At 43.1% G+C, this 16,986-nt stretch overlaps 2 protein-coding genes across 2 annotated transcripts in view; both read right to left on the minus strand.

The window, feature by feature from the left end:
* The window catches only part of ATP10B (ATPase phospholipid transporting 10B (putative)), a gene marked incomplete at its 3' end in the record, with an annotated part of 57,887 nt that extends 50,529 nt beyond the window's left edge, over positions 1 to 7,358 (minus strand). The window contains exons 1-2 of the mRNA XM_081092800.1: positions 7,070 to 7,358; positions 5,870 to 6,064 (exon numbers count right to left, since the gene is read on the minus strand). Coding sequence (XP_080948926.1) covers positions 5,870 to 6,064; positions 7,070 to 7,344 — 470 coding nt within the window. The 5' untranslated portion in view covers positions 7,345 to 7,358. The remainder of the gene's footprint in view (positions 1 to 5,869; positions 6,065 to 7,069) is intronic.
* Positions 4,390 to 5,199, minus strand: LOC308520150 (phospholipid-transporting ATPase VA-like). The gene has a single exon (XM_081092694.1). It carries the CDS (start codon positions 4,929 to 4,931, stop codon positions 4,542 to 4,544), a length of 390 nt encoding a protein of 129 aa, XP_080948820.1. The 5' UTR covers positions 4,932 to 5,199; the 3' UTR covers positions 4,390 to 4,541.
* Positions 7,359 to 16,986: the final 9,628 nt, after the last annotated feature.

The raw sequence follows: 16,986 nt of genomic DNA on the forward strand, positions 1-16,986 counted from the left end.
TAGAGCTAGTGCTTGATATATAAGCTTTTCTGATGCTTCTCAGAAAAAAGAAATTATCCTCTCTGATCTTGCATTCTTTGCCTGACATCCTGCATCTACTTGAGAAAAGGAAGTGCCGTTGAGCATCCGTCAGTTAACATAATAACTAACACTATCTGGCATTTCCTATTCTGGGGTCTTTCATAGAATGAAACTACTTCAGAGTTGGAAGAACTTTAGGGATATGCAGTCCACATTGTCCCAAAATGTATGTTCCAGTCTGTTAATATGTGGAAAGCAATTTATAAAGAGTCTAGGCTCAAAAGAATTTTAAGGTGATGAGAGCAATTTTAAGGACATGAAGGTGGCCTCTCTAACATCTGTTCCCCCTTCTCAGGTACTATCTCATTTCCCCCCACCCCCATTTTGGTTTTCCATCTTCTCTGGGTAGCTCAGATGTTTTCAGGGAAGCAGACTGCATGTTGGACTCTGTGGCTCAGATATAACCTAATTAGCATAATCCCACCTCCTGCTCACAGGGATTGGTTTAGGGATGGGCATGTGACCCACTGTGGTCACTGACGTGTGAGGAGGGACTCAATCTTCCAAGAATGTTTTTAGAGTGCCCTTCTTTCTCCCTTTGTGAATTATCCTATGTAGATGTGAAGGCTGGAGCTGCTGCAGCCATCTTATTGCCATGAGGGGAGTTTGCCTAAGAATAATGATGATACAGGGGGACTCAATGAAAAGGACAGCTAAATGCAGGATATAGAACGCAGATTGAACTGTTTCTGATCACCTGCCCATCTCGGAATGTTTGTAGTGACTTAAACCAAGTCTCTTTGTCATTTAAACTTGTTTGAGCTGAGCTTTCTGCTGCTTGCAGCAGAAAACATTTCAACTGACACAACTGAGTCAAACAAAGTTGGTTAGGTTACTTAAGGAGATTCCACTAGAAACTTAATCCTATATAATAAAAGGCTAATATGCAAATTGACCGAATAGCAGAATGACCAGTCACTATGATGCACACCACCAGGGGGCAGACACTCAATGCAGGAGCTGCTCCCTGGTTGTCAGTGTGCTTACACAGGGGTAGTACTGCTCAGCCAGAAGCTGGGCTCACAGCTGGTGAGCACAGTGGTGGTGGCGGGAGCCTCTCCCACCTCCGCGGCAGCACTAAGGATGTCTAACTGCAGGCTTAGGCCCACTCCCCGCATCAGTTGGACATCCCCTGAGGGCTCCCAGACTGTGAGAGGGCATGGGCCGGGCTGAGGGCCTCCCCAACACCCCTCCACCGAGTGCACGAATTTCGTGCGCTGGGACTCTAGTTATGTTAATAAGCATTTTTGTACTATCTCCCAAATTTCTTTGGCTGTGCATTTCATTCTTTCACAGTGCATCTCACAACACAAGACCTAGTGTGACTCCTAAATTTTACAAAAGTATGAACTAAGACCTAGAGATTTAAATGACTTTTCTAAGTTATTACCACTGGCTCTTCAACAACTCAAGTTTGAACTGTGTGGATAACTTCTACATGGATTTCTGTGCTGTTCAAAATCACACTGTTCAAGAGTTGACTGTATTGGTAGGTAGTCACAGATCTGGACCTAGAGTATAGGCTTCCTGGCTCCTAGGCCTGCATTCTCCCTTGAAGATCACACCCCCGCTCTACCCAAAGAGGTTAAGAGGTTCCCTCATTGAAGATTAATCTCAAAAGAAGAAACTAATTATTCTTTTGCAGAGACTTCAGATTCATAGGATATTATAATGCAAAAGTTGCAAGTTAGGGGGCTCATAGGCAACATAAAAACTTTATGTTAAATAAAATAGGTCTGAAGTATTTGAAAAAAATCAATCAGTTACAATGTAAAAATCAGGTTATTTCAAATAAAAATATTAATTCTAGCTTCTCCAATAAAACTCAGGCAATCCTGCAACACCAGGCCTATACAGGGTGGGGCAAAAGTAGGCTTATAATTGTCCATATGGAAAATAACACAATAAATTAAGAAATAATAATACAAGAATAAACTCTTTGTTCTGTATGCTCACAACTGTAAACCTGCTTTTGCTTCACCCTGTATTTCCACATAGGAACCAGCTAGAGCCGAGTGGCCATCTTTGCCTCCTGAGATGAACGCATGGGCACCTCCTGTTTGCCACAGTCCCTGCCACTCTCAATTGTACCCTAACGCTAATGCTAAGTGTCAGTGGTCATTTATAACTACACAAAAAATATTGCTTTCCTTTTGTACCCAGTCTATTTCAATCCATTACCTTCCTGGCCCAATAGTCAATTATTTTGCTATCCTGGAAAAAGTAATAAATATTAAAAAATATTTCCAAGGCTCAGTAATTTTGCAACAACTACATTACAAAGTTGAGACACACAATAACTCTCTTTTCTTGCCTTACTGACCAAGACCATGTCCTTTTCTGAACAACTGAGTGAGTGGATGATGAACAAGTTTCTTTACTGTGCATCTTTTTTTAGTGCTTCATGGGCCAGGGGGTTAAGAGGGCCAGCATGTATTATTTTTGGGAAGGGTGCATGAATATTTTTTTTCAGAAACCATGTCTTTGTCCCTATTATAAACTAAATATACCTTGGGAAATACTGTCACAATGTCCCTTCCTGTCAGTGAGCCTGTGGACTAATCCTCTTGTTGCTGGAATTATTCTCTGCTATTCCCTGGAAGTTGTTTTGAGAACAGAACTATAGCAGCCTGGTCTCCATCAGGCCAGCACCCAGCACAGGCCAGTCTGTGGTCTGATCAACACTGACGCTATCCCGAAGAATAGCCCCATTATTCTAGCATGCCTAGGACAGAGGATTTCTGGCACAGCAGGGAGAACAGGACCAGCCTAATTGAGGTCCACAGGCATCCCTTCCCAAGAAGTCAGCTTCCTGGCTCCCTATCTCCTCTGAAAACAACAACAAAGGGGAAAGGTGGAAAACAAAGCGATGGGGTGGATTGGTGACAGGTGGAACCTGTGCTTTCTTCAAAGCCAGTCTCTTCACAGAAAGGCATCGGACCCCAACAGTCATCTTTCCTTCTCTTTACAATTCCTATTCTCAGGTGAGGAATGACTAATCTCAACCCTAGGTTGTGCCAACAACATTCAGGACAACTGGGTCTAGCTGAGAAAACAACAACAAACCCAAACCAAAAGCCTTGAGATTAATTTTTTTAGACGTAGGTGGGGCTGGAAGCTCATCTGAAGCTGAGGGAGAGAGTGGAGCTTCTCTTGGGGGTGTCCTGGGGACGAATGAGTCACCTATGTTACATGTCTCCTTAGAAGTTTCCCTGGCGACAACTTTCCAGGTGAAGCTGGGCTCAGAAACGCTCTCATCAGCAGCTCCAAGTTGAGGAAGAGAACCCCCCCCCCCCCCCTAGCAGGAAGCAGACCTTACACTTACACGTACGGGTGCAGTGCACACCTTGCAGCAAGAATGGTCAGAGCGACTGTGGAACTTCTACTGAATTCAGGTTGATAAAGCCAGAGGGAAAACGTCAGACAGATAGTGCTCCTTGAACGAGACATGTTCCTAATTTGCCAACAAGTCAAGTCCTCACCTGCCGGTGAGTCAATCAGCTAAGGCGTCTACCTGCTAGCCCAGCATGCACTCGGTCCGGCATTCTCTGCAAGCCCACGTTCGGCTGCCTTGCTTCTTCCAGGCTACAAAGTTGAGACACACAATAACTATTTCCTTCCCTTACTGACCAAGACTGTGTCCTTTTCCAAACAACCGAGTTTGGTCAATTGCTCGATAGAACCTCTATAAAACAATGACATGCATAAGAGAACAATGTGGCAAGACAGGTGGTGTGCAGTTTTTGCTTTGGTTGGGACAACATCAGAGAGAAAGCTTAAGGACAGGCCTAATGATGGAGCTAATATGAGTATTACATTCTAAAAATAAAGCAGCCACAGCTTACATGTTGAGCATTTATTATAGGTCGGGCATAGCGCTAAGAACTTTCTAAGGATTATCTTGTGCAATTATGGGGACCACCCCGGAAGTGTTCCGATTTTATGAATGCAGAAATGAGGCTCTGAGAGATTAGGTTAGGTGCCCAAGGTCACGTAGCTCCCTAGTGGTAGAGACAGTGTTCAACCCAGGCATTGTGTCTCCGACAATGCTTCTCCTAAAACAACACTCCACTGCTCCCCCAACAGCCATGCCTCTTGCCCTGGAGGGGCTCTGAACTCTAATGTGCTCATGGCCACACAGGACTAAGAATACACAAGAGCTGATGCAAAATTCTTAGATACTGAACACATTTGATACAGCAAAGAAAATGCCAAATAAAGGCCAAATTTTAATAAACAACTGAACAATTGAGTCAAGCCTCTATTTTAATTTTTGTTTCCTGTTTTTTGCTTTGTTTGTTTCAGACTATAATCTTCACTGTGAAGAACTGAACAGCTTCACCGAGATAAAATAATGTTATCTCCCTACTCCATCCCTTCTCTAAACAGTAGCCCAGAGGGGCAGCAGCCACGGACAGAACAGACCTGGGCCCACGAGACTTCCCCGAAGGGTTTTTGCTTTACCTGCTGTAGATGAGGCATTCTCGGTTGTTGATCACTTTGTCGGATTGGTACCTCCGGAAGTCTTCCCAAGCATCCTTGATGGCAGTGACCCCCAGGATGATACAGATGGGTATCAGGTTCACCTCAGGCTGGAAAGCATTGACCACGGGGACAAAATTCAGAACAGCAATGCCCACGAAATAGATATTGGCAAACCGGTGTAGCTGCTCAAAGACGTTCTTGGGTACGAAGGACAGCACAGTGTACTTGCTGGTCTTAATTTGATTCCCACGGTAATGTCTGTTGGGGTTCTCTTTGTGGGCACATCCTTCGAAGGGCAGGTTGGAGACCACCACTCGTTTCTTGTCTTCTTTCCTCTTCCGCCGTCCCTTCCCTTCCTTTTTCATCTCTGCTCAATCCCGTCTCTTTGATTCTCATGTGAGTTCCACAGGAAGGAGGTTTTCCCCTGGTCAGTTTCATTGTTCAGCAGCCAGCCAGTCACGTCCCTGACATTGTTTACCTCCCTTCTCTGCTGAAAATTTCTCTCTTCTTTTACAAGGCATATTAAAAATAAAGAGCTGGTCCACAAACACCCGGGGAGAAATCTGACAAGGAAAGAGCTTGCTAAGAGCAGGTGTCCACCTGCCAGGCCACTTCCTCCTACTTGTTGAGACTCCACCTGTTGGAATGTAGACGTCACCCACAGGTATCTTTCGTTTCCAGTCCTCCAGTCTGGGCAGCCAAGAACAGGTGTGTCTACTCTGGGTCCTAAAACCTATCTGGTTAAGTTCTAAAGGTAAGGATTTTTAACTAAGAGGCTCAAATGCTGGAAAACTGGTATTCATTTTCTTGTTTGGGAGACATTGCCTGTCACTCTCTAAGATCTGCTCCTCAATTTGGTCTCCTGAGATGATCCAGTCAATACTAGAGTTTGATTTTTGAGCTCTTAGCCCTATTTCTAATAATATAACATCTCTGTTTAAGTAGGTGAGAGTTTATACAAGTGAAATGAAGGTTTCTAAGTCTCAGCACTTTTGACACTTGAGGTTGGATAATAATTGTTTGCTGTGGGGGCTGTCTCATATATTGTAAGATGTTTAACATGATCCTTTAGTAAGATCAACTAGATAGATACCGGTAGCAACTTCCTTTCCAAAAATGACAACCACAAATGTCTCCAGACATTGTCAAATGTCCCCTGCGGGGCAAACATGCCCTGGTTGAGAATCACTGAATTAAGTGAATGTAAGAAAATGTATGAGAAGAGAGACCCACCTTTTGAAAGTGCGGATGAGTCTGCATGACCTATTTACAAGAGAGACGGCAGGAGAATGATTCCTCTTACCTTTCATATATCTGGATGTGGGAGCAGTTTATCTCTCTATCGAAGCAGTACCGCTTGAAGTCCTCCATGCCGTCCTTGACCATGATGATGAACAGCACAGTGGCCAATGGTAACATGGTGATTTCCCTGTGGAAAACTTCCATGGTGGGCATCCAGTTCAGAATCACCAGGAACAGGAAATAGAGGTTGGCCCACCTGGAAGGGGCAAGCAAGGTGTGAGTGAATATCACGGAGGAGAAAAATATACTTTCCATACATTTCTACTATTGGCCTTTAACCAACTAAAATGACATTCTTTCTCAGTGTCACCTCAAACATTATGGTAAGGGCTGTGAAGCCAGATCTATCTAGATTCAAACTGGGTTCCTATTGTTTACTAGTTGTGTGACCTCCTGAGCTTGCTTCGTCTTGTGTAAAATAGGGATAGTACTGCCTATTGTAAAGGGCTCTTATAGATATTACATGAGCTAATATTTACGTACACAATAGAGGGTTTTGGAGCATGGCAGTTGCTCAATAAATGGTAGCTTATAATAATAATTACAAAGGTTAGGATGATATCGAAGTGCACATTTTGCTTTACAAAATGAAAAGATGATTTTGCATATGTTATCTCTAAAGAGTGGGCTGTATTTTTAAGTTCTCCAAGTGCATCTTGCTCCCCCTTGCCACAGTGCCTTTGTACATGAAGATCCATCTGCAGGAACAGTCTCCTGGCTCCCTTCTCTGACTCCTCTCTGCCTTTTTTCACCTACTTAACACATTCTCTTCTTTCAGGTTATACTTCAATGATCAGTTCCTCCTGGAAGTCTTCCTGGATTTTTTTAATGAGGCCAGCTTTCCCTCTTCCTCCAACAGCACCATAGGTCTCTCCTTGGGGAATAGATGAGTTATAATTTTACATCGATTTATATAATTAGTAAAATTAATGTCTCTTTCAATGGACAATATACTCAGGACAGTTTCTTTTTGTTCCTCCTATATTTCTAGAACTCAACAGATGGCCTAATACAGAGTAGAATCTGTATAGAATCTCTAATATCTGAGCAGAATCTGTGTAAATATTTACTGAATGAATGAATGACAAGACTTCCAATGTACATGCATTTGGATTTTAAAGGAAAGGTGGCCCATAGTGTGCATCTCTGAAGTTCTCTGAGTGGCAGGTGTGTGCTTCAAGTGAGTATTGGCCAAGTGTACCTGTGAAACTGCTCCACGAGATTCCGGGGCAGGAAGGTGAGGAGGGTGTACTTGGTTGTGCAGATTCTGTTGCCTGAGTATCTCTTGGAGACCTCTGCCCAATCTTGGTGGAATATGTTGTTGTTGGGGAACACAACTCGTTGCCGCGTCAGGTTGTAGCTCTGACTCTCTTTCTCTGGGGACAGCAGTGGTGTGGCTTCTGATGGGGACTGGAGGAGGTCATCTCGGATACGCCACTGCCACCGGTGCCAGGATGAGTCCACTGACAGGGCCATTTCTGGCAGCAAGCTACGTGCTGAAAACAGACACATGAGGTCTCCATGGTCAGAAGAAATACGTGGTATATCAGCTCAAATCCACCCTCTGACCTCCCTTCCATCCAAGGAAGGTACTGGGATACAATGTGAGGAAACTAGATTCAATCCCCATAATCCATTTTTGTTCTAGGCTGAGAGACATTGAGCAAATAATCTCTCTATATAAAAGCCTAAGCGACCATTCAACCATTCAACTGGTCAACCGGTTGCTATGATGTGCACTCACCACCAGGGGGCAGATGCTCAACATACAGGATTGAGCTCCCTCCTGTCTGGGTCAGGCCTGTGGGGATCGGGCCAAAACTGGCTCTCTGACATCCCCAAGTGGTCCTGGATTGTGAGAGGGCACAGGCCAGGCCAAGGGACTCCACCAGTGCACGAATCCATGCACCGGGCCTCTAGTCATATAAATAATACACAACTAACACTGTGATAAGTGCCATGAAAGCATTTAAGGGGAAGAGATTCTGATGACCGAGTTGCAGCTATCAGTAAAAGTATGGCCTGGTGGGCTATGACCCCAGAGGTCAGAACTCTAGGTCTGGTTCATTGCTAACCCTGAACTGTACCTTCACCTGGCTGGTCTTCAGTTTCCTCACCATAATATGAGGAAAACTATTCTTACTCGACTTTTCTCACAAGCTTTTAGTGAGGAACAAATTGAATAGTACATAAAAGTACATTCAGACATGTCTTAAAGGGAAAGGTGTCTATTTTTTAGGTTTTCTCCAGCTCTAAATTTTTCTGACACCAATGATATTTCGAAGAACCCCAGTTGTGGCCAGAACCTCAAAGGACAGTGACAGGTGGGCCAGAAGAGAGAGGTTCTTTTTCAGGACATTCTAGGATGTGCTATGTGGTGTCCCAGGAACGCCAGCTGGCTTTTTCAGATCTTGTTGACTGGGGTTGTGGAGCGGGAGATCCCTTCCTTCCTCTCCACTCCACTTGGTGGTTTCAGAAACTGAGTGCTTGTCAAGCAGCCAGTCTCCCTAGACAGTGGACAAATATTGCTTGATCTGGGATATTTCTATTTCTGAGGTCGTTCAGTGAAACTTATGGGCAATTCTTCAAGGTTCCTTTTAGCCAAATCTTGCTTAAAGACCCAGAAGGATGTTATGCAAAGATATCCTCGGTAAAGTTAAAAGTTGTATATAATGGTGCTTCGCACAGGATAATTTTCTTTTGAATAAATGGATGAGTGAATATCAGGTATTATTAATCTTATAAGGAGCTACCCCACCTGTCACTGTAAATATGATTCACTTAAGGAGAAAAAAAAAAATCCCATTTCTCGTTTAAATGGTAATATTTTCCCTTCCTGGTGCCCATGTGATCTGACCCTTATCATAATTCTCCTCATGACTTTAATCAATCCAAATGATTTTCAATCCCCAAACCCCACGGCTACAAGAAGCTCTTCAGAGTCCTAAGTGAGTCCTTGTAGCAAGCATGAAAAAATAAATGCAATTACTGATGCCCATCATAATGTGACCAGAAGCTGTATTATGACATGTGACAAGCCAGAAATAATAATGTATATCTTCTTTCTCATTATAAAAAATATGCCTCTTTTTATGAATTCTTTTTTTATTGCAAAGGAAAAGGAAATGAAAAGATAATTCAAGAATAGAGTGGAAAATGCAAATGAGAAATACTTCCTTGGCTAGTGCCATGCATATGAGTCTTCTCACAACTTTAGGTGATAAGATCTTCATAAATGAAGAGATTAGGTTGATATGGGAGATGCAGGTATTTTACGTGGGGTGGTTTAAAGAGCCCATTTATCATCATCTTATTCTTTATTAACAATGTAAAATAAGCTTCCTTAAAAATTAAGCAGATATAAAATGAATGCCAGATCAATGGATGAGACTCTGATGAACAACTAGACATTTCCATCATTTCAAAGTATCTACTCCCCAGCTACCCCCCCCCCCCCAAATAATTACTTACAATGTTAAAAAAGAATCACTTTGTAGTAAAGAAACCTGGCAGGTACCACCTTCCCCAAAAGATCAAAGCAAATATCATTGATACTGGGATAACATGACATCTTGGGCCTCTTGATATGATGTACTTAGAAGGGCATGGCATCATGTCTGTGGTAGGCACAAGGAAACACTGAAAAAACTCAAATTGGGGGCTATTCTACAAAACAACTAGCTTACATTTTTCAAATGTCTAAGGTCAAAGAAAGGCAGAGGGACTGTGTCTGATTTAAAAAGACTAAAAAGAGTTGACAACTAAATGTAATGTATGATGCTGGATAGGATCCTGAACTTGTGGGAAATTAAAAAAAAATAGGTATAATGACACTACATATTGGGCAATGGGCAAGATTTGAATATCAATGCAAATTAGGGAATAGTATTTTAATAATATTGAATTTCCTGATTTTAATAATTCTATGGTGGTTACATAAGAAAATGTTCTTGTTCCTAGGAAATCTATTCTAAAGTAGATATGGGTAAAGAAGCAAGACATCCCAATGGTTAAGAAAATAATGTATATATTTACTGGTATATGTATGCATACATGTGTATACACAGACTCCTTCCCCCCCAACACACAAGGTGGCAGAGTAAGGAAGACTTCCTGGGAAAGGAGTATTTATTTACACAGTCTCTTAAAGAAACCCATACCAGTTAGCTAGGTAGGGTGGTTGTGGAAGGTTGTTCCAGGTAGAAGAACTGATTCTAGAAAAAGAAAGTTCACAGGTGTGTCCAATGGAGTACATAGAAGTGAGGGGCAAAGGGTGGTGAAGGGTGAGGCTGGAGAGACAGACAAGGGCCAGCTGGCTTGGGAAGACTGCTTCCCGCAGAGTTTTAAGCAGGGAAGTGACATGATTGATCAGAGCCCTTCTGGCCCTAGTACATGAGAATGGGCTGCAGGGGCCAAGACCAGCCACAGGGAGGCAGCTTCTTAATCTATCCTCCTACCTTCCTCCAAATAAATGACTTCTTTCCCAAAGCAGAACAGAAGGCAAAGGGGGACTGTGTAATCCTTTTATTGTGTAAACCTATTACTTTCAGAGAGGGAGGAGCATGCCAGAAGCAACCCTTGCTGAACAGCTGTTGGTTGAAGTCAGATGAATTATTAAATGAAAAACAGGGGTTTACAACCAGGGCCTGGAATTGTAGGAGGCCCTCCAGAGAGCCATATATACAGAGCCAGCTTGTTTGAAAACGATCCCAAACCTCTAATAGAAACATCTTTGTCGTCATTGTCAAAAACAAAATAACTATGGCTACCACTTATCTGGTCTGTCCTGTGTGCCAGGCGCTGTGGAGTGGATGCTCTTTAAAACTTAGATTTTATCGTTACCATTTCACAATGAAGAGACCCAGCCCTGGGAGGTTCAGTGGCCGCCCGAGGACCAAACGGATCCTAAATGGACCAGTTAGGAGTTAAGTGCAAGTCTCTCAGGCTCCCAAGTTAATGGCGAGGTTGGAATTTTTTTCCTTTGGCAGCAGCAACAAAGGGCACTAAAGAAGTTGCCTGTCTCCTTGAGAAAAGTTCTGCAATGTCCTGTAACTCCTCCCAAGACACTGGCGAGCTGATGGCTACTCTGAATGTACTTGAGCTGCAACTACTAACCTAATTGTTTTCGGCTGGCACATTTAGTTGACTTAATGTAAGCCCTTATTTCCCACAGGAGTGATGTTATGAATAGGTATTACCCCATGGAAACCTTATGTACATAAAAATACTAACACTATTCATGAAAACATATGAAGGGAAAAATACATGCTTTTGCAAACACAAATACTGAATGGGAAGGCTACATTATAATTTTTATTCTGTTCTTTTCTTCTTTCTCTCTTTTTAAAGAGGCTTTAAACAAATCTGAGTGCAATGAAGTTTGAAATGAAAATGTTGGCTTTCTTTCCTGGCAAATCTCTCTCTAACAAGCCTCTGAAGCCCTCTTCTTTGCTCCAGGGATCTTTAAACTAAATTAAAATTAAAGTTAACTCGCTTAAAAACTTTCCTTAGGAGCTGAGATGTCTGAAAACCGCTGCAAGCTGACTTTGGCTATGAAACCCTGGTTCTTGTTTTGTGATGTAAAATACTCTGCAATTACCAGCCTTGAACCCCAACAGTTTCAGCCCAGTTCCTTGCTGCTTTTCTGCATGGGTGGTTCCCTCTGAGTTTATAGCCTTTACTCAGGCTGAAAACTCCTTCCTTAACGTGTCACCATGTCGGTTAGCTTTTCCAAGAGACATGTTCCTTCGGTCAAAATTGTAGCTCTGATGGATAAGCATATGATTTGCATGTGTGCTCAGGAAGCCACATGGTCAGAAGTCATTCTACCTCTTGACTGGGCACACTGCCTTTTGATATGTGGGTGGTGTCAGCTCACGCGGCTGACAACTGGGCGACACTGGTTGCAGTAAGTAGGCCAGTGTCAGTACCGGTCATGGGTGCCGAGGAGTGTGTGAGGGAATGTGTGTCAGTATGGGTGCGAACGCTATGACTGAAAGAGTATGAAGGTGAGAAGTTGCAGGCAGGCCTTCCTAGGCTGGGGCCATTGTACACTCATGCTTTTTTGGAAGCAGGACGCCTAGGAATTCGTGGACAGTGCTGCTCTGTCCTGATGGAATGCTCACGCCTCCTGAGCTGTGAGGATTCAGAGGTCATTGGGGTGAGGCTGACCTGCTTGACCATATTCATTCTATCAAAGGGGAAAGGCAAAGTTTATAAAAAGGGTTTGCTGCCTGGGTCTCACACTGATAGGGTTAGCTAGCTAGCTTAATTAGGAAGGTTTAGGGAGTGAGGAGGGTCCATGGGTGAGTAATACATAGATGGAGACTTGCAAACGCCAGGGTGCTTACCTTACTTGTGCAGAGGATAGAGAAATGCCACGGGAAGAGGGGATCCAGGAGATGAAAACATTTTTAGTCTGAGCAATGAAAACAGCCATAAACCAAAGAAAGACAGACAGGGGTATTTCTGGCCTGAGCAATTAAAACAGCTATAAACCCAGGACAGAGGTATCTCTGGGCTGAGCAGTTGGGAGATCTAAGCCAACTCCAACCAGAAAGATAAGGGGGAGAGAAACAGCTTTGAAAACTAATTCTATGTAGCAAAATGACCAATGAGGAAAACATAGAGGTCCCAAATTCAGGAAAGGGACCAATAAGAAAAGGTCAGATTTAGACAAAGAACTGCAGCATATATAAGCTGGAGACAAAGGGACACGAGGTGGGGATTTTTTGATTTTCCTGTTAAAGAGAGAGAGCAGGCTTTTCCCATTGGCGAGGGGGGGGAGGCTTCTGCATGGGGTCCCCTTTGGGGAAACCCCTGCCCAGATGGAGTTTGTATCTGCTTCCAATAAACGTCTACATTTTTTATTAAAGGAGACTTCTTGTCTGTGAGTTTATTCTTCAAACTTCATGAGGGCAAGCACTCATGGGAAGAAAAGTCTGCACCCCGAACCCCACGTTTCAACACCATGAAGGAAGGAGCAGGGAATGGGGTGGGGTTGTGAATAGGCTGCTGCAGTACAACTCCGAATGTCCGACGACACATCTGGAAATTAAACTTTTTAACTGTCCATTTAGGCCAGTTGTTATTATCTTTAGAGTCACTGATGAGAGGTTAATGTGAGAGTGAGACGGAGCTGGGGCTGTATGCTGGTCAGCTGTGATGGGCCACGTTCAGGCTGATGGGTGGGTTCGCAGGTCGGTTTTGCAGAGATAGTGCAGAGAAGCGCTAAGACACCAGAGAGACGCCATGAAGGCTCCTGATGACCTGGCGTGCTCTGGTTCTGCTCCCTTTTGTGGGCGGCTGCTCTGCTTGGATTCTATGAGATGCACTGATTCCTCTCAGCATACCCTCCTTAATAAAACACAACCAAAAAGCAGCTCCACATCCAGGCCCTCGCCTTGACCTATCATGACACTGTACATGCAATTAGATCCAAACTTCCTGAGCTGAAACCCTGGCTCCGCCACTTATTAGCTGTGAGTCCTAATTATCCGCTTAGTCCCTCGGTGCTCTTACTTGTGTGAGGCTAGTAATGCTTACTTCCTGGGGCTATGGGGGTTTCATGAGATAATAGTTCTAAAACATTGCAATGACTGCCCCATAGGAAGTGCTTTCTTTGACTAAATACATTTCAAGCAATTCATGGATACTTATGGACGTGTGTTAAAAAGTCCCTGATTTGGATTAAAATTTGTGTTTATACTCAGAATGGGTTATTATTTATTTGAAGATTACATTTCATGGAATATAACCCACATAAACACTAAATTTACACAGGCCAACAACATAAAGACTAAATATTATAATTTAGTTTACTTTCTCTCCTCATAGCTCAAATCAGAGGAAATAATTTCTGAGGCTTCACTCATTTACTCATTCATCCATGCATCTACTTATTTATTATGCATCTACTTATTCATCCATTTATTAATTCATTGGTGCATTCATTCATTCATCTATTCACTCATTCATTCATGCATTTACTCATGCATGCATGCATGCATCCATCCATCCATCCCACCAGTTATTCCCCCTTTTCTCTTCCCATTGGTCGTTTTAGCTCCCTGTGAGCTGATGGCTGGTGTACTCACTGAACCTGTCTAACTGTTGGTTGCTACTTCAGCTGCTCCCAAGGACTTGAAATATTCATTTCAGATGAAAGAACCTTTCTTCTGCGGGCAAACATGTCAAAACACAGAGAAAAAGACTCGGGGACTAAAAAAAACTAAGGCATGTAGAACAGGACTTGCCATACCAAATAGAGCAAATCTTATTTACAAATGACCTCTCACCCCTGAGATCAGGCCAAATAAAGAAGCATCTGTCATCTTTGGGAACATCCAATACTCCTCACCTTGACAAGAGGCCTCCAAAGACCAGATTCCATTTCAATCTAATTGGCTCCTTGCCCTTTGCCTGCCTTTCTCCAGCCATGCACAGCAAGATACACCATCGTGGGATGGAAAGCCAGCCCAGAGATGAGAGGCATCCTGCCAGTGCAACCAGGGGATGGAGGTAGGGCAGAGGCTCTGCTAATTAAAGAACAAGCCAGTGCATTGATTTCAGCCATAGGCTATGTTGCCTGAATCTCAGATTGCCTGCTAATGGCTGCATTTAGGCAGAACTGTCCCTTCCATTGAGGCACTGCACAGAGAGACCTTTCTGAGTGAACTGTCTAACCTATGTGTGGACCTCCTGGTAAAACCCTCCTTAATGTTAGTGAGGCAATTTTCTAAGCTGCAAGTGAGCAAGAATGAGTGTATGAGATGGACAGTACATATACCAAGCAGAGATGTCATGGGAAATTCAGACTAAGTGTTATATCCTTTCATGCTTCTCCTCATAAGTATTCATCAAGTATATATTAAGGTTGAAACACCATTGTAGAAGCTGATGACACAGCATGAATGTGCAGATGAGATTCTTGACTGCATGAAGCTTTATTTTGTGGAGGAGAGAGAGGACAATGAAAAACAAACAAGATCCTATCTGATGGTGCTCAGTTCTCTGAAGGAATTAAGCACAGAGAGGACCATACTCATGAGAACAGTAGCTAACACTTGCTTTTTATGCACCAGGCATAAGTCTAAGCATTGGCTTGTAACAACTTGTTTAACTTTCACAACCTTATCATTTTGATGAGAAAACTGAGGCAGAGAGAAGATAATCAAGATTTGTTCTCATCCTTGATTGCAACTCCATCCTTCTATTGTTGATCAAAAATTGTCGTGTCATTTTTACTCCTCTTTGTCCCTCTGCCTCTCTGTTGGACTCTATCCTATATAATAAAAGCCTAATATGCAAATTGACCAAATGGAGGAACAACCAGTGAAATGACTGGTCGCTATGACACACACTGACCACCAGGGGGCAGACACTCAATGCAGAAGCTACCCCCAACCCTCAGGCCCCAGGCTGTAGCCCCACAGATGGGCCCTGATCGCTGGCCAGGCCTAGGGACCCTACCTGTGCATGAATTTTGTGCTCCAGGCCTCTAGTATCTAATAATATACAATTCATCAGGAAATATCACCTTCTTTACCTCAGTATACGTATACAGAGTTTGACCACTGCTCCCCTCCTCCACTGATACATCCTGGTCCGAGCCACCATCATCTATCTCTCAACTGACTTGTTGCAATAAACTCTACATGCTCACTCTTGCTCCTTACAGTCTATTCTTAAAAGAGTAACCATAGCTTAAAAATATGTCATTTCACAGCTCTGCTCAACATGCCCCAATGGCTTCCTACATGCTCAGAGGAGAAGTCCTTTATGTTGGGATTCCTTAGTCACTCTCTTCTCTGACCACCTGTCTAAGCTCACTCCCCTCCTGCTTGCTCTACTGCAGCCACACTGCCCTCCTACTTGTTCCAAGGGCACAACAGGCAGGTGCCACCTCAAAGCCCAAGGACCTGCAGTTACCTCTGTCTTGATCCCCACCAGGCTCCCTTGATCCGGCTTGAATGTCATTTTTTATTGGGAATATCCCTGACCACCCTACTTTCCAACATTCTTTATCATTCTTCCTTACATTTTTTCCCAAAGTGTTTATCACATCATATATATATATATATGGGGAATATATATATATTTTACTATTTTTGTTGTTGTTTATTGCTTGCTTTCCACTACTACAATATAAACTACAGGGGGGTAGGGATTTTTGTCTGTTTCATCCATCCTATTTTTTAGATTGCTTACAATAGTTCCTTGTGTGTAGGAGGCACTTAATAAATAACTATTTAATCAATGAATTAACGAAGAGGACCTGTTTTTCTGACATGATAATGAAAAGAAATTAAGATTGAAGCCTGATGAAAGAGGAAGATGAAGAGAAATGACTACACATACGATAAAGAAACGAAGGAATGCTCACAGGGGAAGTATCTTTTGAAGCTAAGTAAGAGAGGGCAGGCATAAAAATAGCCTGAACATATGCAAAAAATAAAATAAAATAAAGCCTGAAAGTATGCTTTAGTTCACTTCAGTTCACTAATTCCTGAGATTAATCAGTTACCTGCTCAGCTCACTAAGAATGCCTGTGATCTTGGAGAAGTGACTTTCTCTCTCTAGACCTTGCAGGTAAGATAAGGGCAGTGCACCAGCTCCAACTGCCTTGGACTGTGTCACAGGCTTATCAAGGAATTCTCAGAGAATGTACCAGCTCCTTATCACAGATCCTCCCAGTTGCCACGTTGGTGGGAAGAGGTACTGGGAAGGAAATGGCCTAATCTATGAGTCAGCTCATAAATATAAAAAAATTATATTTTATTGATTTCAGAGAGAAGAGAGAGGGAGAGATAGAAACATCAATGATGAGAGAGAATCATTGATCAGCTGCCTCTTGCATGGCCCCCACAACCTGAGCATGTGTCCTTGACTGGAATTGAACCTGGGACCCTTGAGTCCACAGGCTGACGCTCTATCCACTGAGCAAACCAGCCAGGGTCGAGTCAGATCTTTACCAGACTGAAAAAACAGGCCCTACACCAGGATGTTTTTCCTCTCCTTCATTTTTGGAGCTCGGTAGAAGGTATTTTGAGGGGAAGTGTATGCAGAAGACTGATCTCAACCACAGAATATGGGTCTGAGGAAGGTTTGCTTTCCCCC

Source organism: Myotis nattereri (assembly GCF_964212035.1).
Source record: "Myotis nattereri genome assembly, chromosome: 5".
In the NCBI taxonomy this organism is placed as follows: Eukaryota; Metazoa; Chordata; class Mammalia; order Chiroptera; family Vespertilionidae; genus Myotis; species Myotis nattereri.